The sequence below is a fragment of the Filicampus tigris genome, chromosome 22, assembly GCF_054856515.1.
Source record: "Filicampus tigris isolate MCC_2025a chromosome 22, RoL_Ftig_1.0, whole genome shotgun sequence".
Classification (NCBI taxonomy): Eukaryota; Metazoa; Chordata; class Actinopteri; order Syngnathiformes; family Syngnathidae; genus Filicampus; species Filicampus tigris.
In genome coordinates this window covers 9,148,838-9,176,087 of record NC_141238.1, presented here as the reverse complement: position 1 = coordinate 9,176,087, position 27,250 = coordinate 9,148,838, and the positions used below count along the sequence as shown (strand labels likewise).

At 40.1% G+C, this 27,250-nt stretch overlaps 1 protein-coding gene and 1 pseudogene across 2 annotated transcripts; both read right to left on the bottom strand.

Moving 5' to 3' along the window:
* Positions 1–2,530: 2,530 nt before the first annotated feature.
* Positions 2,531–10,690, bottom strand: LOC147126884 (uncharacterized; annotated as a pseudogene). The gene is made up of 2 exons (XR_015084668.1): positions 10,312–10,690; positions 2,531–4,301 (listed from the first exon to the last, which is right to left on the bottom strand). The product of XR_015084668.1 is annotated as an uncharacterized LOC147126884 (transcript).
* Positions 10,691–15,727: 5,037 nt separating this feature from the next.
* On the bottom strand, positions 15,728–25,814 carry LOC147126883 (uncharacterized). The gene is given in 3 exon segments (XM_086022098.1): positions 15,728–15,938; positions 15,940–17,963; positions 25,459–25,814. Coding segments are annotated over 3 exon segments (2,220 nt in total). The 5' UTR covers positions 25,580–25,814; the 3' UTR covers positions 15,728–15,863.
* Between the last annotated feature and the right edge of the window lie 1,436 nt (positions 25,815–27,250).

Genomic DNA, 27,250 nt, shown 5'->3' with positions numbered 1-27,250 from the left:
TGTGAATCAGTGAATGATGTGACGTAGGATGGAGTCATCGTTCAAAACGTATTTGAACGTCGATGCTCATATTTCCTTTGAAGCGAAATAAAACAATGAACGATATTTGCTTGCTTGGTTTATTGGATATTTCATTTAATATAATGCAAACTCGAAACATATGTTCAATTTCCTTAATTTTTCCAGGATGACTGGACAAACCCTGATTTCACAATCACTGGCCAGTTAAATGATCACGTAAAAAACAGAAGATAAAAAGCCTTTGACGAACAAAAATAATTAATGCATGTAAACTAAAACATGATGATATAGAACACACACATCCCTAAAACAACATTTATCAAGCAAACAATTTAGAAGAACAAAAATATATGAAAATAGAAACAATATAAAATAAGGTCGGGTTACACTGAATAGCTTCAGTAAACCTCCAAAGTCTACATAAACAGCCTTATTGATCGATTAAAAAAAAGACTCACAGTTTATTTGTATTCAACGCAGAATTGTTTGTACACTTTCCCACCTTCCTATCAAAAGTCAAAGTTTATTCACAGTCCATGTAATCAATCAAGAAGTTACTTCATATGGAAATCACAAAAACATTGTACATTGCACAGACATTGCTTAAAAACGGACCAACAGTGTCAATTGAAAAAAAAAAAACGATTTTAGTAGATACAGAGACGTGGCTAAAATAAAAGATGCTACATTGAATAAAACAATGCAAATTTTGCAACTAATTATCACGTTCAATACTTTAGCTATTAAACATTAACATTTTCATTTAAAGTGGAAATCAATGTAAACTAGGGGTGGGCGATATGGGCAAAAAAAAAAAGATTTTTTTTCAAAAAACTTGATAACGATAATTTGATGATATTCTACTAAAAATATTTTAAATCTGCACTTGCTTCACAGACCAATGGTGGCCAGACAGCATTTGTGAACATCTCTTTTAAAATGTTAAATACAGCTTCTACAAAACATAATGATATTCTATGGCAGCGGCGGAGCCAGAACGTAGATAATGGGTGGGCCTGGAAAAATCAGGGTGGGGCTGAATATTTCTCTCACTGAGCACAATCCTACACATCGTGTATTCAAATAAAATGACAAACTGAATAATATTAAGTTCGGATTTTCCTTAGACAACCACAATTATGCAATTTTTAGTATTCAATAAAATAAAAAAAAAAACAACGAAACACTAATTAAAAAATAATTCAATAATAATTTACTAACCATTTAAAAGGATATATTTTTTTCATGAATCCCACTGGGTGGGCAGTCTGTCAATCAGGCACACCCAGGCCCACCTATGGCTCCGCCCCTGTTCTATGACAATATTTAACAATAAAGGACAAAAAAATTCTGTATAGACTTACATTGATTTTTGGGAATATTTATGTCATTTAAATGTCTGTGGTGTTTTTCCAAAATGATGTGACATTTTGAGCTGCAGTAAGTACTGGTGTACCACTGCCAATTACTAGAGGAATCAGAATGAGAAAAAATGCATTTGATATGCGACGTTTGACGAAGTGACACCCAGCGAGAGAGAAAAAAAGACGTCGTCATGACAACACCTATTCTCATACATTGGCCACCGTATTCAGAATAAAGTTGAATAACAAAACAGTAATTTACCGAAATGTGCATTTTCCCACTCATTCATCGCTGTGATATGTAGACTTGTGACTTTTTTCATGTTTGGGTGTATCCTGGCTAGGCTTGTCAAAAATACCGATATTTCAGTACTTACTCGATACTTAACTCTTTGAACGGATACAATACTAGCTTGCTGTGGCATTGATACTACCGATACCAAACCACTGACTTCGATACCAACAGCGCTTTATCTGCCAACGTCTGCTCCAAATGGAGTTGCATTTACATCCTAAACGGTAACGTAACATTACCGGGGCATTAGCCGACCTAGCTAGCTAGCTAGCTAGCGCTTGTTCAAAACGTAACGTTACATGGGGCTAGCTGCTAACGTTAGCAGCCCGAGTCATCCCAATCGACTGCTTTAACTTAATTTACAATTGCCCTAGACCGAGATACGAAAGTATTTGCTTCTGCTAAGTGTGATGTTTCTCTTACAGCTCCAGACCGACGCTGAGGAGACTCAGGAGATTCGACCGGCTGCAACGAGCGCGACACCAAAATACCAGCAGCCATCTCGAGCAGCAGTGTTGGAGCAGCAAAGACGTTACGATCCCAAATCGAGAGAAGCAGAGAAAATAAACAGGGCGGTATCAGAGTATCTGAGCATGCATATGGTTCCCATTTACACATTCTTTTATGATTCTTTTTCACAACCTCAAACAACTTGAAAATGATGTGTCATTGGTGTTGCACAATATGGTTATTTCTTTGCACTAGTTCAGACAATTTACAGATTAATAATTGTTTTTTGTGTGTGTTTTGTTCTTTGCACTACTTTTTCCTATGTTTTGCACTACCGATTGGGTGGCCATATTGTCTTCTGTCAACTGAAAATGACATCACAACTGATCACAACGACCAATCGCGGCTCAGATTCAGAAACCAGGTCAGCCGTGATTGGTCGTTGTAAGCAGCTGTGATGTCATTTTCAGTCGACAGAAGACAAAATGGCCGCCCCCAGAGATGGCTAAAAACGTAAAAACGATTGCATTTTGCTGCTTAACTGATATTCCACAAACGCAAAATTAATCAGAATGCCAGGTCAGTCGTAACTGCCGTGTTTCGACTGGTTCGACTGGTGGGCCGGCTGGGAACATATTCTTGAAAAACATATGTTTGGGTTGACTTCCTCTTAAGATTCTTGATTATTGTGGTTTTCACCAGCACACTTGTGCCTCTTGACAGAAACCTTCCATGAGAAGTGTTGGCCACAAACTGAGCAGGCAAAAGGTTTCTCACCAGTGTGGGTTCTTGTATGAGCTATTAAATTTCCCTTTTGAGAGAACGATTGGTCACAAACTGAACAGGCAAAAGGTTTCTCACCAGTGTGTGTTCTGGTGTGACTTATTAAGCCTCCCTTCAGAGAGAATCGTTGGCCACAATCTGAGCAGGCAAAAGGTTTCTCACCAGTGTGTGTTATTGTGTGTATTTTTAAGCTTGACTTATGAGAGAACAATTGTCCACAACGTGAACATGCAAAAGGTTTCTCACCAGTGTGTGTTCTGGTGTGACTTACTAAGTGTCCCTTCTGAGAGAACGTTTGGCCACAATCTGAACAGGCAAAAGGTTTCTCACCTGTGTGGGTTCTGGTGTGACTTACTAAGCCGTGCTTCTGAGAGAATGTTTGGCCACAAACTGAGCATGCAAAAGGTTTATCACCAGTGTGCGTTCTTATGTGTTGTTTTAAGAATGACTTAAGAGAAAATTTTTGGCCACAATCTGAACAAGCAAAAGGTTTCTCACCAGCGTGGGTTCTGGTGTGACTTACTAAGCTGTGCTTCTGAGAGAATATTTTGCCACAAACTGAGCAGGAAAATGGTTTCTCACCAGTGTGGATTCTGGTGTGACGTCTTAAGTGTCCCTTCTGAGAGAATGTTTGGCCACAAACTGAGCATGCAAAAGGTTTCTCACCAGTGTGGGTTCTGACGTGACGTACTAAGCCTACCTTCTGAGAGAATGTTTGGCCACAAACTGAGCATGCAAAAGGTTTCTCACCAGTGTGTGTTCTTATGTGCAGTTTTAAGAATGACTTAAGAGAGAATCTTTGGCCACATTGTGAACAACTGGTTTCTCACCAGTGTGTGTTCTGGTGTGACCTATTAAGTGTCCCTCCCGAGAGAATCTTTGGCCACAAACTGAGCAGGAAAAAGGTTTGGAGTGTATTCTCATATGTTTTAAACGTCTCTTGAAGGGATAATTTTTTCCACACTTAGAACATTTCCAGCATTTGTTGTCATTGTTACATGTCATATCACCTTCACATTCTTCATCATCATCATCATCATTTGATGACGTCTCGTCACTACCAGATAGTAGAGGTCGGGGGCCGTCTCCTTGTGATCCTCCCCAGTGGTCCACATCACCTTCTGTTGTCACGTGTTGACATGAGCTGCTGCTTGGAGGCTCCGCCCCTCTGCTCACTTCACTTTGACCTTCATCTTTACTCTTCAAAGATACATGAGTCGATGGCGACTTGCAGATATCCTTGTCCTCCTCCTCTTTCTGGCAAGGGATCTCTGGTACCTCCTCTTTCATTACGGAAGGAGACTGCTGTTCCTCTTCCTCTTTAAATTGGCGGCTCTCTTCATCCTCCTCTTCCTCTTTAATGCGAGGATGAACATATTCACTGATGTCTGCAAGACAAGAAGACAAACGCACATGGTATTATTATAGTTCATATTTAGGATGAAGGTTATTATGAGAGCCAGTTAATTTTGGATTACGACGTGCTGTTCGCCATTTGCAAATTCACTTACTGATGCATTTTTGTGCACCTTTTTGAGTGGTGACTCCCGTCAAAAGCGGCACTGGCCTCGTATATACATGAGCCCCTTTAAGAAATGATTAGCACGACTGCATCTATGACAGTGTACTAACCTCACTAACATTTAAGCACTGCAAAAGCAAAAAATAATGATAGCTTCCAAGAATTCGGCACCCAATTGTCCATTTTTTAAACCGTCAATTTACAAGCGAATTTTTGTCCACAATGTGAGTATGCAAAAGGTTTCTCACCAGTGTGGGTTCTGGTGTGACCTATCAAAGGTCAGGGTGCAAACATTGAAAACTTTTCTGTAGCCCTCTAGAACCTCGTCTGCCGTTTGAATCTCGCGCCCCCTCAGCTACATCTTTTTCCTCTCATTCCAAAACATCCCACGCCATTGAATGTGCTGTTTGTAGCGCATGGAAATTGTACAATCTATGGTGTAGCGAGCGGTTTAGCTATATCTACGTCACTTCCGATGGCTGGAGCCACGATTCTTCAAGCTTCCATGAGGTTCGGAAACACTCGGAATGAGTAAGTAAAACCTATTTTCTAATCGACCTGTGGTTGACAACTTGCAGGAAGTGACTTGTATGTATTATAAAACCAGTGTTGTTTTCGTCAACAACGATGACGATGACGAAAATATGTCGTTAACGCCCCTTTTTTTCATGACGATAACGAGACGATGACGAGCTAAACGTGGCTCTTTGATGACGAAAACATGACGTGACGTGCATGAATTTTCGGTGACGAGACCAGACAGAACGAAATTGTTAGCGTGCAGTCCATAAGACGTTCAAAATGTATGATTTTATGAGGAAATGTGGAAGTCAGCAGAGGTACATAGGTAAGAACCAGCACACACTGCTTCTTAAAAAAAAAAACACTGCTTCTTTGCTGATCACGGTTAGGACGGGCGAGGCATTAAACACCAGTCAGGATATTTACAGAGACTGAAGTCGAAATGAGACGTGCACATTTGGATGGGAAATGCCCCCCAGTTTTTTTTACTTACAACTCATACATACATACATACATGTTTAGTTGCTTACTTGATCCAATAAACGAATATTTCCCGTGTCAGGAGTTCAACAACAGCCAATGAACATATCCCATGCGTAAATAGTACCACCCCTGCATATGGACGATTCGTCAGTTATGTTTGCAGCCACAACCAAACTTGCTAAGACGGTGATTGACGCATTCAACGGCCAATGAAATTCTTCAAAAAACCCACGGAAACTTGAACAAAAACAAACACTGTGGGTAACTTGGATAACACACACTTTCAAAGCCGCCTCCAGCGACATCAGGGCTGTGCGTCAGAGCGCACGTCATATCGCGTCAACTTCTTTGATTTTTTTGCGTTTTTTTTTTTTTATAATCTGGATGTAGAATATGATAGCGCCAAGTTTTACTTTTCATTAGAACTCATGATTGTTGAAGCATTCCACAATAGCAGCCTTTTCCCCTACGTGTGTGAACATGGTTGAATGGGAACACACAGATGGCACACTTTTGGTTTGCCTGGACATCCCCTTAGTAAAACTTGTGTAAAATGCTCATTTTCTGTCGTATTATTGTCAGATTTTAAATGGAATTGGAGGATCCTTTGAGCTGTAATCCTGTTGTGTTATTTTATATAATTTTCCATGCAGATTTTTGGAAAAGAAAAAAAAATAGGCGGACATAAAATCCGCCTTCTTTTATGTATTCAAACTTCCATAAGTCAGTGCCAGTAGCACTTAAAAAGATTCTGACAGTTGAGGAGAAAAAATCAAAGTGTTATCTTCAAAAAGGGACTTCAAGAAGTCAACAGAACTATGAAAAAAGCCAAATAAAATGGTAACTGGTAAACTGGTAACTAAATAAACTCCTTCTTAAACAGAATGTGCTTTGTCCATTATCCTAAAAAAAAACGACATCTTTTGAGTTCCCAGGCACCGCTTCGTTCAAGTTGTATCAGACCTTATATTGCTTTTGCACACTTGCGTCCACATATTACTAAAAATCCACATAAGCAGAATGGTCCAGCCGTCACATAGGCGATATGCCCAGCGCTGCAAAATAGTATTTCAAAAGTAATAAAGTAGGGGAATGAACATCAAAGTGAGATGTGAATTCACTTGGACAGAACGTTGACTGATAAATGCTCATTTTATCACTGCTGTCCATTGTAAATCCTTTGGCCATCCTGCCAGCATGACTGTGTAAACCACATATGTCAAAGTCCAGGGCCGCGGGTCGGACCCCTGCGATGATATTGATTTATTATTAGATCCGGCCTGCAGCAAGCCGGTGTGAGTAGCAGATGTGATCGGGTCCTTCGCGCCTGCCGATGATGTCACGCTTTAAAATATATTGTAGCGTCTTCCAAGAACACAGACGTAGTTTAATTATCACTTTTTTATTAGTCCAACCGGCTACTGTGGGCCACAGCCGACGCCAATACAGTACGACGACCGTTCAGTCAAAAAAGAGCAACGGCTCTCCTCTTCGTCCTCCGCTACTCTCGCTCACATGCCCTCCCATCCAGCGAGCCGCACGATGCATTCATTAACCTCGGAAACAAAACAACTTGGCAAGACACAAATTCGACAACAACACAGATAACCCAATTCGTTACACTACTTCTGCAATAGATTTCTTTGCATCTATGTTTGCCACCTACTGGCTGTTGTTATAACGAACATTACCGCAACTTTTGCGAGGATCGTCCTTCGGTCGTCTACGTGCCGACTGAAGACTTCACATCACTTCGTGGCTTTCAGAATCGGATTGTGGTGAAAAGTTATTCATAAAAGTAAAACACGCTTTATTAATCAATACTTCATGCTAGAAATCTCACGTTGTTTACTATTAGTAATTGTTGGCATTTGATAAATTCATTGAGTTTCGATGTAGTGCGGAGATGTCCCACACTGTGAGCAGGCATTGAATGCTCCTCGAGCGCCAAGTGTTGATAGCGAGTGACATTTCTTTTCTTTTTTTCTCCCTTCGACACAGCTAGTAGTTTGTTTGTGCCATTAAACTCAGTAGTTGCAGATTTCCCGTGTTTCACCACGTTTGTTGTTGTGTGTAAATGTTAAAAGGTGAGTTTAATAAGTCAGGTTCGTGTCAGGTAACTGCTGTACATAATAGCCTAGATATGTTCTCGTGAGTGATGTCACGATGAACACTAGTTAGTTATTTCGGCTAGTATGCTAACTATTCTAGTGATGAAACGTGTGACTGTGTATTGTATGTATTGTTTGGCTGTTAAATTGCTTAATACAGTGAATTGTAATGTTTAGGCAAATTGTTAACTAATGGATATGCATTGGATGATGTTGCTAGGTTATTCTTTGTCTGTGTTGTTGCAGACCACAATAAATAGACGTGTCAAGTGGAATACTGTTTTCTGACAGGAGCACCCACATTCATACCTTGCCGCTGTTAAATTGGGTCAGCTGGAGAAATCATACCAATCATATGATCCTCTCCGTTTTACTTCACATTATGTACAGTTCATACAATCTTGCAGCCCGAGTCAACCAGGAAATTGTTTCCAGTTAGAGAGGAGAAAGGCAAACTTTCCGCTGATCTTGTTTCACAAGACGGGCAGCGGCTTCTTCTCGGGTCAGAAGCGGAAGTGACGTACGAGCTGCCTCGCAAAAGTAGCAGTAATGTACTTTATTTTATTTGTTATTTAGTAAGTCCGAAGATAAAAACACAACATCCAGGGGGGTGACAAACGCAGAGGCAAAGAAATATATTACAGAAATATAAAGCGTGACATCATCAGCAGGCGCGAAGGACCCGATCCAATCTGGACATTTTAAAAAATCTCAATGAACATTCTATCAGTCCGGCCCTCGGCTAGTCGCAAAGTTTTTTATTTGGCCCTCCGTCCATTTGACTTTGACACCCCTGGCATAACGAACACACGCGGGGATCAGTGAGCTGACGTCAAGAGCTCCATAACGGAAACTTTCTCGACAACGGAATTGGTTGAAAATTGTCACAGTCAACAAGTGTGTGGTTTGTTTGTGGATCCTTCAATGATTGACTGATAAATGAACAAATAGCAGAACAATGTGGAATTAGGAATTGCCTTCCGATAGGCCCTTCGGCAGTAAGCTAGGCCCCCTAGTGCGGACTTCTTCGTGAACTGGTGCAGTAGCAAAGCGACTGACTGAACGTTCAACAAGCGGCAGAATAATATGAAACTATTAATGCTTCTGATAGGCCCTCTCTAGCACTACAATTAAAGCTGCAAGCGTGCAAGGAGTATGTCTTGATGAAAACAAAAAAAAAAGATGAGAAATTTACTTTTCTGGTGGCAGATATCCATCCATCCATTATCTATACCGCTTCTCCTCACAATGGACGCGGGGAGTGCTTGGGCTTATCCCAGATTTCAGAGATTTCAGCGTTCAAGCTCCGTAATATCTACCTTGAGGAAACACGTTGCGGTAAATTTCTAAAATTCGGAAGTGGAAGTGGAACAATGTTTCAATTATATAGTTCGGAATGATCCTTTTGCTGATTCAGCGCGTACCAATACTGTACACTGCTACTTTTCTATCTTCCAAAGTTCTGCTCCCCATACTCAAATTATGTCCTAAGTACTTTACTTGTCGTTTAGACAATTGCAATTTATTTTTGCTTACTTTATGATCCTCGTTGACCAAATGTTGCAGCAACGCAACAGTAGCTTTTTTGCAAGTGTCCAAATCAGTTGATGCCACCAGTACATCATCGACATAGACTATAATTTGACTTCCCCCCGGAGGGTTAAATTTAGCCATGCTAGCTGTCATTACTTGGGAGTAAATGGTTGGACTTTCACAACATCCCTGCGGTAATCGAGTAAAAGTATACTTTTTCCCTCCAAAAGTGAATGCAAACCAGAATTGACTGTCCTCTGCCATCGGGACAGAGAAGAATGCATTACTAATGTCCACCACAGTAAAAATAGTGTCATCTGGCCTCAAATTATTTCATAGTGTATGTGGATCAGAGGCACACATGGCGCACGTTGGAGGACTGCTGCATTGACAGCCTGCAAGTCCTGAATCCACCTCCAACCAGTGGATGGGGGAGCTTTTTTCCCAAGGAAAATTGCACAGAGCATTACCACACTCTATAATCACTCCCGCTTTTAGTAAATCATTTAACAGCGGTCTTATTCCCTCGAGTGCGTCTGGTTTTAACGGGTATTGACGCACACAGGGCCTGTATTCAGTTGTGGGCCTAATTTGAACCGGCAATGCTCCCTTTATGAGACCTACATCTGATGGTCCTTGTGACCACAGTGTTAACGGTAAGGCTTCCAACAAATTTTCCTCATCCTCGGTCAATGTTAACAAGGCAGAGGGTACTTTTCGGCAGTGGAGGTGAATCTCCTCCTGCACCTCTGTGGTCCAAAAAAAGTGCTTTTCTATACAGTCCCGTTTCATCACTGGAATGGATTGAACAAGATATAAAGCCCAGAAAATGGCATATGTTAAATATTCAGTTTGATTTTATACTGGGGAGGGGGATATGGGGTTTAGATACTGAACCCCGAGTTGCTCCTGATGCTGCGTCATCAGTAGGTAAATGAGGTGTGAGTAGAGAAGCGCTATACAATTGATAGCCCATTTACCATCTCCCCCGAATGGTTCATCTTTGGCACACATTTTCTGGGCTGATTTCATTTGGCTTAAACAAATGGATAAACAGACCTAGAAGGCAATGAATAAAAATAAAGTGGCAAAAACCTTGAACAACTTCACCTGACCGTCATTACCATACACTGATAAAGACGTTGAAATACAAACATGTGACGTGCATATTTTTAACGATAGAAACTTTTTATTTACCGAGCAAATGATAATAAGAAGTGTACAAACCTGCTCCGTCTAGCACAACACGAGGCTGCTTGCAAACTTCAGCCGGCAGTTGAAGATGTTGCTCGTTCTCTTCTTTTATTCCACAAAGTTCCTCCTCGTACTTTGTTGTCGTCATTGCACACATCTCCACAAGACAATCTCAACAAATGCGCACTTCTTGATCGCTGTTTGACGATGAGTCGTGTGCTTCTCTTTGTTAGCGAGCTAAGCTAAACTAAGATAAACTAAGCTAAACTAAGATAAGCTAAACTAAGATAAGATAAGCTAAAATAAGATAACAAGGCGTAGAAGCATCAACACGCGCCGAGGCGAGGTCATCCAGACACAAAGACTTGATGCAGTGGGTTCAGCACTAAATCGATAAGAATGACTTAGTGGAGCGTGTTTTGTTCTGGAAGGAAAAACCGTGCACAGTAGACATCCGGCGGAAGTCATACAGGACACGCCCTGCTGCAATATGATTGGCTGCTGAAAATTAGGCCGAGGCGGTGAAGCGTGTGTGGAGCACTTTCATCAAGTCACCGATAAATGTCACCATCTACCTGCAAATTGAACCACGCCATGTTACATTTAGTAAACATATTTGATGCACTATCAGTATCATTTTTTTCTTGATAAAAATACCTTGTTTTGCTGTTTGTAATAGAATTGTTGAAACATTTCAAAAGGACTCCCCGTCGGCAACCGTGGCTGCTGCTTGAATGACTTGCTGGGTAGCTGTGAGGCTCCGGTGCCCCAAAGGTTTGGGGCATATTTCATATTTTGAGGGGGATAGTTCACTGTTTATTTGAAGATGTATTATATTATCTAAAAAATAATTTATATGTTTCAAAACTTAACATATTAATCTAAATATCTCAATATTTAATTGATGTTTTTTTAATCCTTCCATATATATTTCGCTATTTCTTTTTACAAGTATTCCGTTATTTACTTCAATATTTATTATTTGTCTAGTCATTTCAATATCTAAATATTTCAGTATTGAATGAATAATTTTCCACTTGTTGATTTCAATATTTATTGTGATAGTCATTTACGTTTTAATATTTAACTATTTCAATATTTGTATTACTTTCTTTTGAAATATTCCAATATTTATGAAATAATTTCACCTTTCATTGAAGTATTTTACAATTTTTTTTTCAATCTTCATTGTTTGTCATTATTTCAAATCCTTTTTAATCCAAGTCTAATTAATCTTAATATTTATTTCATCTTATTTAAATTCTCAACGTCTTTATTTTGACATGCATGTAATGATTTCAACCTTGACTTTTTTTGCCCCATTTCTTGGTCTGGATTTTCTGGAAGAGCTTCAAGCCTGCTGTGTCGTCGTCCGTCTTGTGTGTGGCTTGCGAAGCGGAGGGATTGCTGGAAGTTGGGGGAAGTCGTAGGCTCCCTCTCGACACAAGATTTTGAGCGGAAAAAGGTTTGCAAACTTGGACCGCCACTTGACATCAGCCACAGATACGTGTTGAAATATTTGAATACATGTAGAAATAGTTACATATTTAAATACAAATCAATAGCCAAATAATAACTGAAATAAATAAAGTGTGCAGCAGTGTTCGGAGGTTTCAACTCCAACATGTCAGCTTAAAGTGATTTGTTGGTAAGATTGTTGTTTGCTTTTAAAGTTTTTGAGCTGTTTTCAACACAGAAACTTTGATGCAAATAGGCAATTCTATGAGGTGATTTGAATGAAAAGCTCCCATATTTGCTTTGTGATTTGTTGAGTGTATATATATCTCTCTGCTGATTCCTGTTTCCATCAGTCTCCCACACTCCCACAATTCCACAGTACCAGCTCAACCGACTCGGGTCATGTGATCTTACACCTTCAAAGTAAAATGCCTACACTTCCAGGTTTTTAAATATCACGACTCAAATTGTTTAGTACACCAAGTTTTACAACCATTACTTCTGCAATCCGTTCAAGGCTCTTATTGACATTCCTATATATTGGACTTTGTATCTCAATGAACTTCAATCTATTTTTTGTATTCATTAAAATATTAAACACATTTACATAATGGTGAGATCGGGCACATTGACACCCTAGAATAAAGGCCCCTACTTAAAATACAGGCCAACTTGAATGCCATTCATGACAGTAGCATTTATCTTATTCACGATAATAAAATGTAGAATAAAAGCTCACAAGTTCCACTGAAAACAACGTTTACAAACATGTTTATGCACGGAGATAAAACACACCCACGTTGATTTCTTATTAAACTAAAGTGAGAATGCTCACAAATCAAATTTGAACAATTCTGACACGCAAGTGACATTTATGTACGCTTCGGCCGGGATTCGAACTCCTGCCTCCAAAAGACGACACTCCTCTCGCGAGACACTCGTTTAGCATGATGGTTCAGGTAGTAGCGGGGCTAGACTTTAATTGTTGCAAATGCCATTCATCTTTTTGCCCTCATTTCACAAATTGAAGGGCACTTAAATTATTTACCGTTACTCATTGTGCATTTACATGCCTATAGGTAAGCGAAAGAGGGACAGAGAGAACCTCTTCCTGGATGCCATCCAACGGATGGATGAAAGGAACCATGAGGCCACGTTCATGGAGGAAATGGATCTGCGCAGGCAGGAGCTCCACATGCTTGAGGAGACCAGAAGGCAGGAGCTCCACATCTTCCAAGAGGCAGAAGGCAGGAGCTACGGAGTTTGAAGGAAAAACACAGACTGGAGCGAGAGATGAGTCGAGAGAGCAGAAGGCAAGACACGGAAGCGTTCGCAGGCAATTTTTGTCGTTTGCCCATTTCAGGCTTCTTTATATTCCCGCGGACGACATCTGCGAGCATGTCACTGCGGCAGCGCTGCACGCTGTTTCCCTTTATACTCGCGCACAACCCTCATGCGTTGATTTGAAAATGTGTGACAGTTTCATTCCAAGTCCGGGGGTGTCGCTACACACACGTGACATAACACCCACGCCGCTGCCAAACTAGTTCGCTTCGCAGCAGCAAAGAGCTACGTGGTGGATCCTCTCCTCCGTGGCAACAAATAAATTGCCGGGAAACTGGACGTCATCGCAACATGTGACATAACGGACAGCTCACGAGAGAGAATGCGCGTGGCGTCATATCCGCAGTAACAATTTGTAACGCGTGTGCGGCACGTGTTGCAGACCTGTCGCCAACACGTCTCACAGCACAATGCGTCGGTCACGTGAGTAAAACGAAGCCTTTTGCCGAGTAGCTCGAGATGAACTTTGGCCGCCTCGCGACCACGTCACACGCATGAGGTCCGATTAGTGGGCCGGACTAAAATCCAACTCCGCCCTTGCTTAGTCTGTCCCTTTTTTAAAACGTGTCATCCCCGTCCTCCGCCCCAAAAAATGGATGTCCGTCCGGGACGGACCGTTCCACCCCCGGGACTGACTTCCCAGCTCTACTGATTAATATTGTGTTTGTGGAATAGGAATTAAGCAGCAAAAGCTACCCGTTTTTATCAATTTCAAGGGGTGGCCATTTTGTCATCACATCACATCACATCACATCACAGTTGCTCAGGTAACAATCAATCACGGCTCACCTGTTTTTTTGAAGATGAGCCGTGATTGGTTGTTACCAGAGCACTGAACAACTGATTTTATTTTCAGTCAACAGCAAATGACAAAATGGCCGCCCCCTGAGATGGATACAAACGGGTTGATTTTTCTTTTGAACTCATATTCCACAAACTCAATTGTAATCAGAAAGTCCTGTTTTGACTAGTGGGGGCACATACAACAATTTTTGTCAAGAAAATATGGGGTTGACTTTCGCTTTAAATGAGACTCTGTGACAACACAGCGATTCTCCAGGAGCCAACCAGCGCAGATTCCAGTTGCCATCTGGTGGCCAGCAGACGCTGCTCAACAAGGCGCAGTAACACCGTGTACAACCTATTTATTATCTGGGTAGGCACACAGCAGGGATAGCTCGATGTGCTTTCCTCTCACCTCTTCTTCACCAATACACGCAACCATACACATAACAATAATCCCCCAAACTACCTCAAAACGTTGACAATTGATAGAAATTCTCTGAAGTAAAACAGCTTAAAAACAATGGCGCTGGGTATGACCGTAAAGGGCGATGCCTTATGAGATTTTACCAGAAATACGTCACACCACTACGTGCATATTGTCTATTGACCAACCCCACGCCCCCCCCCCACTCCCTCTGCTAATGGTCTGCCCCAGCAGCAGGAGGGTGGGGCGTTGGGCGTGAAGTCTCGTAAAAGTGGACCTCTCTAATCGTCAGCCGTGAAAAATTAATGAATGATGTGATGTAGGATGGAGTCATCGTTAAAAATGCATTTGAAAGTTCATGCTCATATTTCCTTTGAAGTGGAATAAACAATGGGCGACATTTGCTTGTTTGGTTTAATCATTGAATATTTCATTTAATATAATGCAAACTAGAATCGTATGTTCACTTTCCTCAACTTTTCCAGGATGACTGGACATACCCTGATTTCACAATCACTGTCCAGTGAGAAATGATCACGTAAAAAACTGAAGATAAAAAGCCTTTTCCTAACAAAATGAATTAATGCATGTAAACTTAAGAATGATCATATAGAACACACACATCCATAAAACAACATTTATCAAGAACACAATTTAGAAGAACAAATATATATGAAAATTTAAACAACATTAAAGGAACTCGGGTTACACTGAATAGCTTTAACAAACCTCCAAAGTCAACATAAACAGCCTTATTCATCGATTAAAAAAAAAAATCACAGTTTATTTGTATTCAATGCAGAATTGTTTGTACACTTTCCCACCTTCCTATCAAATGTCAAAGTTTCTTCACAGTCCATCTAATCAATCAAGAAGTTACTTCATATGGAAATCACAAAAACATTGTACATAGTGCATACATTGCTAAAAAACGGACCAACAGTGGTAATTGGTAAAACCTGGCAAAAAAAAAGGATTTTAGTCAATACAGAGACGAGGATAAAATTACAAAAAATATGTTACATTGAATAAAACAATGCAGCTTTTGTAAATAATTATCACGTTAAATACTTTAGCTGTGAAACATTAACATTTTCATTTAAGACTTCTTGATTATTGTGGTTGCCACCAGTACACTTGTGTCTCTTGACAGAAACCTTCCATGAGAAGCGTTGGCCACAAACTGAGCAGGCAAAAGGTTTCTCATCAGTGTGGGTTCTGGTGTGACATATTAAGTGTCCCTTCTGAGAGAATCTTTGGCCACAAACTAAACAGGCAAAATGTTTCTCACCAGCGTGTGTTCTGGTATGACTTTTTAAGCTTCCCTTCTGAGAGAATCTTTGGCCACAATCTGAACAGGCAAAAGGTTTCTCACCAGTGTGGGTTCTTATGTGTCGTTTTAAGGTTGACTTCTGGGAGAACATTTGTCCACAATGTGAACATGCAAACGGTTTCTCACCAGTGTGGGTTCTGGTGTGACTTATTAAGCTTCCCTTCTGAGAGAAGGTTTGGCCACAAACTGAACAGGCAAAAGTTTTCTCACCAGTGTGGCTTCCTGTGTGTATTTTTAAGCTTAACTTATGAGAGAACATTTGTCCACAAACTGAGCAGGCAAAAGGTTTCTCACCAGTGTGGGTTCTTGTGTGTTGTTTTAAGGTGGACTTCTGGGAGAACATTTGTCCACAATGTGAACATGCAAAAGGTTTCTCACCAGTGTGTGTTCTGGTGTGACTTATTAAGCTTCTCTTCTGAGAGAATCTTTGGCCACAAACTGAACATGCAAAAGGCTTCTCACCAGTGTGTGTTCTTGTGTGTATTTTTAAGCTTCTCTTCTGAGAGAATCTTTGGCCACAAACTGAACATGCAAAAGGCTTCTCACCAGTGTGTGTTCTTGTGTGTATTTTTAAGCTTAACTTATGAGAGAACATTTGTCCACAATGTGAACATGCAAAAGGTTTCTCACCAGTGTGGGTTCTGGTGTGACTTATTAAGTGTCCCTTCTGAGAGAATCTTTGGTCACAATGTGAACAGGCAAAAGGTTTCTCTCCAGTGTGGGTTCTGGTGTGACTTATTAAGATTCCATGCCGAGAGAATCTTTGGCCACAAACTGAGCATGCAAAAGGTTTCTCACCCGTGTGGGTTCTGGTGTGACTTATTAAGTGTCCCTTCTGAGAGAATCTTTGGCCACAATCTGAACAGGCAAAAGGTTTCTCACCAGTGTGGGTTCTGGTGTGGCTCATTAAGTTTCCATGCCGAGAGAATCTTTGGCCACAAACTGAACATGCAAAAGGTTTCTCACCAGTGTGTGTTCTTATGTGTTGTTTTAAGATTGACTTACGCGAGAATCTTTGGCCACAAACTGAACAGGCAAAAGGTTTCTCACCAGTGTGTGTACTTGTGTGACGTCTTAAGTGTCCCTTCCGAGAGAATGTTTGGCCACAAATTGAACAGGCAAAAAGTTTCTCACCAGTGTGTGTTCTTCTGTGATAAGTTAAGCTTCCCTTCTGAGAGAATGTTTGGCCACAAACTGAGCAGGCAAAAGGTTTCTCACCAGTGTGGGTTCTGGTGTGACTTATTAAGTGTCCCTTCTGAGAGAATCTTTGGCCACAATCGGAACAGGCAAAAGGTTTCTCACCAGTGTGGACTCTGGTGTGACTTATTAAGTTTCCATGCCGAGAGAATCTTTGGCCACAAACTGAGCATGCAAAAAGTTTCTCACCAGTGTGTGTTCTTATGTGTTGTTTTAAGATTGACTTACGCGAGAATCTTTGGCCACAAACTGAACAGGCAAAAGTTTTCTCACCAGTGTGTGTACTTGTGTGACGTCTTAAGTGTCCCTCCCGAGAGAATGTTTGGCCACAAACTGAACAGGCAAAAGGTTTCTCACCAGTGTGTGTACTTGTGTGACGTCTTAAGTGTCCCTTCCGAGAGAATGGTTGGCCACAAACTGAACAGGCAAAAGGTTTCTCACCAGTGTGTGTTCTTCTGTGATAAGTTAAGTTTCCCTTCTGAGAGAATGTTTGGCCACAAACTGAGCAGGCAAAAGGTTTCTCACCAGTGTGGGTTCTTATGTGTTGTTTTAAGGTTGACCTCTGAGAGAATCTTTGGCCACAATGTGAACATGCAAAAGGTTTCTCACCGGTGTGTGTTCTTTTATGATCATTTAAACTTCCCTTCTGAGAGAATGTTTGGCCACAAACTGAACAGGAAAAAGGTTTCTCTTCAGAGTGTATTCTCATGTGTTTTAAACGTCCCTTGAAAGCACAAGTTTTCCCACACTCAGAACATTTACAGCATTTGTTGTCTTTGTTACATGTCATATCACCTTCACATTCTTCATCATCATCTTCATCATCACCATTTGATGACGACTCATCACTTTCTGATAGTGGAGGTCGGAGGCCGTCTCCTTGTGGTCCTCCCCAGTGGTCCGCATCACCTTCTGTTGTCACGTGTTGACATGAGCTGCTGCTTGGAGGCTCCGCCCTTCTGCTCACCTCACTTTGATCTTCATCTTTACACTTCAAAGATACAGGAGTCAATGGCAACTTGCAGATATCTTGTTCCTCCTGTTTAACATAAGGAGACTGCTGCTCCTCTTCCTCTTTAAATTGGGGGGGCTCTTCATCCTCCTCTCCCTCTTTCATGTGAGGATAAACATATTCACTAATGTCTGCAAGACAAGAAGACAAACGCACATGGTATTATTATAGTTCATATTTAGGATGAAGGTTATGAGAGCCAGATAAATTAAGATTGCGATGTACTGTTCGGCATTTGCAAATTCACTTCCTGATGCATTTTTGTGGGAAGCCTATCCTTGGTTATTTGGGGAAAGACATGCACACTGTCTGACATTTTTGAGCAGTGACTGTCACTATGGACAGTGATTTTAAATTACATAGACAGATAAACACAGTCAGGCTTTTTTCATATTCGTCTTTTATCTAAAGTTAAACCATTTTTATCTTTTGTGCATTTTGAGGGGGTTGTGCATGCTTTTATTTCATCTCGTCTGGACTGCTGTAACGCTCTTTATTATGGAATTTCTGTAAAAGCACGTTCAGGCTTACAGTTAGTCTAGAACTCTGCTGCACGCCTTTTAACCGGAGCCAAACAAGGATATCATATGACACCAATTCTTGCATCTTTGCATTGGCTTCCAGTAACTTTTAGAATAGATTTTAAGATTTTATTATTTGTTTTTAAAGCTTTGAATGGACTAGCCCCAAACTATATTGCTGACCTGATTAAGGTTTACAGTCCAGCGCGCGCTGTGAGGTCAGGGGGCCAGTACCTTCTGGTGAAGACGAAGACGAACCTTAAAACCCGGGGGGACAGGGCTTTTTCAGTGGTTGGCCCCAGACCCTGGAATGCTCTGCCCCTCCATATTCGAACGGCCTCCTCAGTCGAGTGTTTTAAGTCTCGTCTTAAGACCCACTTTTATTCTCTGGCTTTTAACACGGCGTGAATTGTGTGGTCCTCTGTGTGTTTTAATTTCATTTTATGTATTTATTTATCTTTGTTATGTATTTATTTTGTTACTTTATATATTCATTGTTGTGATATCACAAACATATGTGCAGCACTTTGTAACAGCATTGTGTTTTTAAATGTGCTGTATAAATGAAATGGATTGGATTGACCCCGTCAAAAGCGGCACTGGCCTCGTATATACAGGAGACGGAGTTGGTGAGCTACGTGTGCCTTTTTTTTTTTCCTTTTAAATACTGATATTTTTTTTTAAAAATGGTATCGAGCTGTATTTTACGCTGAAAAATCGGGGTATGGTTCTGGTATCCCGTGGCAACACCAATCACAATATAAGTATTTCATATTGGTCGATATTGATATATATTGAATTGTTGTTGGTTCTTTTTTGTCCTTTTATTTTCAACTATTGAACCGGGGGGAAAAACATTGAATTTAGATTATTTTATTTTAACATCTAATCCTCATATTAAGACTTCAAGAAGTCAACAGAACTATGAAGAAAGTCAAATAAACTGGTCAATATGAAGACAAAATACAGTCCTTCTTAAACATAATGTGATTTGTCTAAGTCAGAGTTCAGCTACCTTAAACAGTTAAAGAGCCATTTCCACACGGTTTCCACGGAAAATAAAGCACTGGGAGCCGCAAACATTTTTTGACATTACCCTCCAAAAAACACCAACGTTTTTGAGTTCCCAGGCACCGCTTCGTTCAAGTTGTATAATACCTTATATTGCTTTTGCACACTCACGTCCACATATTACTAAAAATCCACATAGGCGGACTGGTCCAGTCATTACAAAGGCAGCTCTGCAAAATAGTATTTAAAAATTAAAAAAGTAGAGAAATGTACACCAAAGTGAGATGTGAATTCACCTGCACAAAACGTTGACAGAAAAACGCTAATTTTATCGCTGCTCTCCATTGTAAATCCTTCGCCCATCCTGCCAGCATGACTGTGTAAACAAACACACGCGGGCATCAGTGAGGTGACGCCCGGAGCTCTCTTACGGGAATTTTCTCGGAATTGGTTGAAAGTTGTCACAGTCTATCATACAGGTGTGTGATTTGTTTGTGGATCCTGCAATGATTGACTGAAATATCAACAAATAGCCGAATAATGTGGAATAGAATGCCTTTCGATAGGCCCTTTGTCATTAAGCTCGGCTCCCTAGAGCGGACTTCTTCGTGAACTGGTGCAGCAGCAAAGCGACTGACTGAAAGTTCAACAAGTGGCAGAATAATATGAAACTATTAAGACTTCTGATAGGCCCTCTCTTGGCACACACCATCATTTCGGCCACGGCGCTGCATAGAATCGCCTGCGGGTTGGTGAAGAATTTAAAGTCATAGACAGAAAAATCAAGAGCGCCCGTCAAGTACAAATCCCTTTTTGCACCATATTTCACAAGATATTTGGTGCACAACTCACGTGTGTCCACAGAGTAACATAACAATTAAAGCTGCATGTATGCAAGGAGTATGTGTAGGAGCCCCATGTTTTACTTTCTATATTTTTCTTGTTCCTCCAACCACTAAGGGGCGCTGTTTGTTTAACCTGAGACGAATTGGGGGTGGTGGAGAGGCGGGTTAAATTTGTGGTTTCCTGAGGTGCCAGGTGTCACTGATGAGGAGGAAGCAAACAATTTTTCGACGGGCATGTCTTGTACTTTGGCGTTTTTAGCTGTGGATTTTGGTTTGAACAAGTACGATTTAAGAGATTAAATATCAATTGTTACTTTATTCTGATGAGCATTCTGTTGTTTTCCATTTTCACAGAGTACAAGAAGTCAAAATTGAACTAAAATCAGTGATCAAAAGTGTTGTTGACAAAGTGGTAGTGGACAGGTCCCTACAGTATGTCTTGATGGGGGAAAAAAAGGGGAGAAATTTCCTTTTCTGGTGGCAGATAATGTTGCCTAAATGAAGTGATTGTAATGTTTGTCTTATGTTGTGAAATAACTTGACAGGAGAACCAGATTCGGAGTAAACACGAGTCAATCTTTCTGGTGGGATCTCCCCCGCCTCCCGTACATCACATGACATTCCTTCCCGATCCCCTACATTACGGGTGCCCCATTCGCTCAAATACACTACAGTGATATAGTCTTCTTTTTATTGCTTTTTGCCTTGTTTCATGAAACAGTTTTTTTTCAGCAGCAGCACAAAGTGCAGGCAACGTCGCTGGCCCAATTGAACCTTTTGCGATTGGTACTTTTCATATTATTTTGACTTTTTTGGAGGATCACTTTGACTATTAAAAAAATGATTTATTACTGCCCGTGGTGCAAAATATGTAAAGAAATGGGATCAAGTCACATATGATTTCAATGTTAATAATGTCATATTCATACACTGTTCCTATAAAAGTCACACCATTAAAAGTAAACACGGAAATGTTGGAAAAGTGCTTGTCAATACACGATCGGTGACCCCTGCACAATTACGCACACACACAAGGTCGGCCAACTACAGCAACGACACTACGTCAAAATAAATATGGAATGCCAACACAATCTGCGATGCACATTAGTAAAAAGATTCATTCTAAAAGACACACTCATACAATCTACAATGTACCCTCACGTCTAATATATTTTCATAATGCTTAAAAACTAAATTCTATTAAGAGTACACAAAATAAATTCGAGTTGGAATTACGACTGTCAGGTTCATCAATTAGACATTTCATAACACAACACCAATGAAGAGGAAGACACTCAGTTCCTTGTTACCAGCTCATGTGGAGAACGGAGAGATAGCACCATTTTCTGCTTCCCGCTGTCCTCGTGAGGAGAACGCCTCATACCTTCTAACCTTATCACTCCGTAACCTCTCTTTATTAACTTTCAGGATTCCCTGGTTACATGGGTGTTCCCAACCTAAGGGGCGGGGAACTTATGCAAGCCGTTGGAAACACTTGGACTTGTTTCTCTATGTGTGTGTATGTGGGTGAAAGATTACTGTGTCCATACGTCATAATTACGCCAAAGCATTACATTTCAAAAACATTCAGTCACATCCACAACCTTCTAAACCTTATCAGATGGTGTCAACAAGTCTGCTATTGATAGATATGAAAGCAGAAGCAATTTCTTCATTGCGAGCACATACAAGAGCGGAAGCAATATTCTTCTTTGCAGGCAAATATCACATTGTTCTTATATTTAGTTTACAATACACATATATATTGTGAACTAAATCACTCAAACACATGTTCATTTAGCATAATCAGCATCCATCCATCCATTATCGAGACCGCTTATCCTCACAAGGGTCGCGGTGCATGCTGGAGCCTATCCCAGCTGTCTTCAGGCAGTAGGCAGGGGACACCTCGAATTGGTTGCCAGTCAATCACAGGGCACACAGAGACAAACATCCGCACTCTCAATCACACCTAGGGGCAATTTAGAGTATCCAATCCAATCAACTTACCATGCATGTTTTTTTGGAATGTGGGAGGAAACCGGAGTACCCAGAGAAAACCCACGCAGGAACGGGTAGAACATGCAAACTCCACACAGGGAGGCCGGAGCCGGGATCGAACCCACGACCTCTGAACTGTGAGGCGGACGTGCTAACCAGTCGATCACCGTGCCACCCGCATAATCAGCAAATGTGTGATAACTATTTTATAATTATTCCTTGAACGATGAAATACCAACTCTTGAAAAGGTAGAGAAAAACATTTTAACATGCTAAATGAAACGTAAACAAACCCTTGTAATGATTTTCTGAGTTTTGAGGAAAGTAGCAGTGTTTCTTGTAAATTAATAAAAAGTGATAACATAAAATCTAATCCGAGAACACGGCATGATCTAAGCGTGCATGCACAGCAGGTCGGCCATGTTTGTTTGCTAACCTGCGGCCACCACATTAGGAAAAAAACATAGGTGCTGCCTCGGCACAATCTGCGGTACGCATTAGTTGAAACATTATATAGAAAGACATGTGATACTTTCATGTAGATTTGCTCCAATAGAAAAGTGTTTTTAAACTTTTATTATCCGTGCAGCTAACCACAGTATGCTAGCTATCTTTATGGTATATATTTATTGGTATATATTCATGATTTTTTATAAAAATCACGAACATTATTTTATCATGATTCTTTTTTGACATCGTTTTTTAAAGGCTAATTTGCACATTTCTGAACATTTTCCTCATGTTAAACATATAAAACATATTTAAAATGTATACAAAACTCAAAGAAAAAAATGACATTTTAAGCCAGCTAAGCTTTCTGAACAGGTTTTAATTTGAATAGTGACAATTTTTATCAAAATGTGCAGTGAATGTAAACATAAACGTAAACATAAAAACACAGCTCGTAACGCAGGTCTAGTACTTTGAAGAGTCTTTTAAAGCCCTCTTTTTCCACTGTTTTAATGGGACTCATGTCTTCAGCAAGGTAATAAGTCACTGCCTCAGTTACTTCTTTACACTGCTTGCTTGTTTTGTCATATGGAGTGCCCTTGTTAAAATGACTGTGTTACCATGGGTTGCGTTAGCTTGGAGCTAGCGGCTGCCTCTGGCTACCATGTGTCTGATCTCCGTTTACTTTGGCTGTCGGCGCTGACGTCCGAACAGAGTCTCTGCAAACTTGGCAAATAACTGATTAGCGCTTTCTCCTCCGAGGAAAGCCAAATCAACAATGTGTATGTGGAGTTGCTTTTTGGGACCAACTCTGCTTCGTGGTGACTTTCCACTATAGCTTCCCGCTATACAAACAAACAGGGAGGCAGGGAGTGTCACATACTGTGCGTGCTGTGATTGGTTGGTCGGGTACACGGGTATAAGCTAAACTGTATAGAATGTGCCATGTAGACGATCAAACGATCTTTCGGCTTTATGAGATTGTCAACACGTTTAACCGCTGAACGATCTAATATCGTCATATCGCCCACACCTAATCAATATCATATTTCAACAAAACACTTCTCAGTGAAGCATGACAAATACAAAACCGAGTAAATAACCAACATTTTGGTGTAAATAATATGTACAATAAAAAATATATATATGATCTAAGGTCTCTACATTATCATTACAAAAAGCACAGTTAATTTGCTCTAAATTCTGTCTCAGAAAATCATGACAAGGGTAGATATGTAAAAGATTCACATCTATCCTTGGAATGATTTTTATTACCCAAAACCAGCAACCAATCAATTTTTCCATAAAACGGAACTTGAAATTGAGCATTCAAGCAACATACACCAAACTCTGCATTCTAATGAGAGAGAGAGACAGAGAGAGAGAGAGACAGAAAGAGACAGAGAATCCAACCATTATAATGTCTAATTTGCATACAAATTGTTGTAATGATGAAACAGAGACCTTAGGACATGTATGTTATAGGCTTGTCAAAAATATCGATACTTCGGTACTTACTCGATACTAAACATTTTGAACGGATACAATGCCACTTGCTGTGGCATCGATAATACCGATACCAAACCACTGACTTCGATACCAACAGCGCTTTGCCAACGTGTGCTCCTAACGGTCTGCTGCTCCCGCACACACTGCCCCGTGCGCTCCTCTCTCCCTGCTCTGCCGAGTGCAGACTGCTCGTCGACTCCCTAGTTAGCCACGCGGAAAAGCTACGAACGAAGTACAACCAATTAAAAAACAAACTAAAAATACAGATTCTGGTATCGGCAAGTATCCCGATACCGCTTAAAATGCTGGTATTGGCATCGGCGAGTACGAACAAAACGAAAAAAAAGCGCAGATGCTGGTTCTTGACACTGGTATCATTCTTTGAATGCAGCGTTCATATTTGAGAGCCGCACACCGGAGGGAAACAGAAGAGCCTTATCCAAATGCACGAGCATGTTAATATCTAGCCCATGTCGTAATCTCACCAGCACGAAGAGCTATGGAAATAGGGTGTTTACTCCGCCGCGCCGCCCTCTCCAAGCAATCTAGCTAGTGAGATAGCCAGCCATCCAGACGTGCGTGCCATCCAGCCCGTACCCCGCACCCGGCAAGTCGCACTGCACACGCTCCTGCTCAACGTTTTACCAGAGTAACAGACCTAAAAATGGCACAAGACCCGCCACAGGAACGACTTGTAAACAAGCAAGGCAAGTCGAAATCGCTTATTTGCTTACATTTTTGGTTCGCCGTGGAAGACGGTGAGCAAAGACGTATAAAGTGCAAGTTGCCTTTGCACCCACCAGCAACGCGACAAATCTATTCAACCATCGTTTGGTTTACGATGATGTTATGATACACCAAAGCAAGAAAACACAGAGTCAGATTTGGCGTCGTGCGCAAAATTGAAACACTGTACGCAGGAGATATAATGTCGGCGATATGTAACTACTTCAACATAGAAACTGCAGCTTGAGCGAATGTTGCAAGAGGCGGAACCAAAGTGGCCAGGTTCAATACGTTAAACCGTGTATATATATATATATATATATATATATATATATATATATATATATATATATATATATATATATATATATACATATATATATATATGTATACATATATATACATACACATATATATATACATATATATATATATACACATATATATATACATATATACATATATATATATATGTGTATGTATATATATATATATATATATATATATATATATATATATATGTGTATGTATATATAGCAAATGAGAGTAAGACGTGTACAAACCTGCTCCGTGTAGCACAACACGAGGCTGCTTGCAAACTTCGCCCAGTAGTTGATGTTCCTCGTTCTCTTCTTTTATTCTGCGAAGTTCCTCCTTGTACTTTAGTGTCGTTCTTGCACACATTGTCACACGACAATCCCAACAAATTCGCAGTTATTGATTGCTGTTTGACGATGAGTTGTGTGCTCTTTGTTAGCGGCAAGCGAGCTAAACTAAGATAAGGTAAAATAAGATAACTAGGCCAAGAAACATCAACGCGCGCCAAGTCGAGCTATTCCGGACAGAAAGACTTAATAAATGTTGTCGTAGTCCGTTTAAGTATTGATGGACGTCCTCTGCGGAGGCTGCAGTGGGTAACTTCAGCACTAAATCGGAAGAAAGATTTAGCGGAAGGTGTCTTGTTACGTAACAAAAAACCTTGCGTTGGAGTTGACGTGCGGCGGAAGTCAAGGCCACGCCCCGCTGCGATAGAGCAGACCGGTCATGGACGATGGACCCATATCTGAGGACCACTAAATTAGAAACAAATTACATTCCAGCAATCGCAAAAAATAGTTTGAATTAAGGTGACAAACACACTTTTAAAAAAATACCAAATGTACATTCTACAAATCAGACACTAAATTAAGAGAATCTGAATAAAATTATTTTATTCCTAAGAATTATAAAAAATGTTTTGTCATAGACGTGTAAAGTCAAAATAAATATCTTGTGAATTTTGAAAAACGTCAGACAAGAGTGTTGTTAACACCCAGCCATAATTGAATGATTATTTAAAAGAGTATTTAAAATAAACTAGAAAATCATGAAAAATGAATGTGCTGAAACCATTCCCTACTGAAATGTAGTAATCCCGCATGGTGGGGGTTACATTCCAGACCACATCCACCATAAGTGAAATCCATGATATTGAAATACCCTTTAATATGCCATCAATATGTTTTTATAGCTTTTATGGCATCTAATTTTTGAAAGGTGTTCAAACACACTTTTGAAATAAGAGAAACACATTTAAATGCGTATAATATATTGAAAGAGAGCAAGAGAAATGGATGAAACAAAAATATTGTACAAACAGTGTACGTTATGTATCGATCCCTTTTTGTGTTTATAGTAAACTAATACAGCTTTTTCCAAACTAACAAACTTATCATCTCAAAATATACATCAACAATCGTGCACAAAAATATACATTATAAAATGAACCGCCAGCTAGAACTTTCTGTTGGCAAAAAAAAGAAGGATAACCAAAGGATTTGACATTCAATTAAGCAAAAACAAAGAATAATTCCTCTGGTCATTTTTCATTTTTGTTTATATACTGGACAAATACTGGACAGCCTGAATTTTGAAAATGCATCACACAAACATGTAACGAATACACCAGGGAATGGTTTTAAAATGTGAAAAAATATGCACAATACATTAAGTTTCCTGAAGTCGTCTTAATTAATTACTTTGAGGCGTTATCGATGGAGGTTTTGATTTTCTAAGGAATGCTATGAATAAAACCATCTACTCATTTCTCAAAGAAAGAAATATAAACTTGAGTAATTTAAAAAAATGAAATATTATGAATAAAACAATTACACGCTTTATGGAACATTTTGGTAATTAAAAAAAATGTTTGCCTTGAAAGCATTGTTTTTATTAATGAATGCTGGCAATTTTTATTGAAGCGTTCTGAAGAACAAAAATAGGAAGAACAAAGTAGAATGAAAAGTCACTTATGCCACCACAGCATTTCTACGGCCTGTTCCGCACACAACCTCCATGCTGCCAATCTAAGTCGCA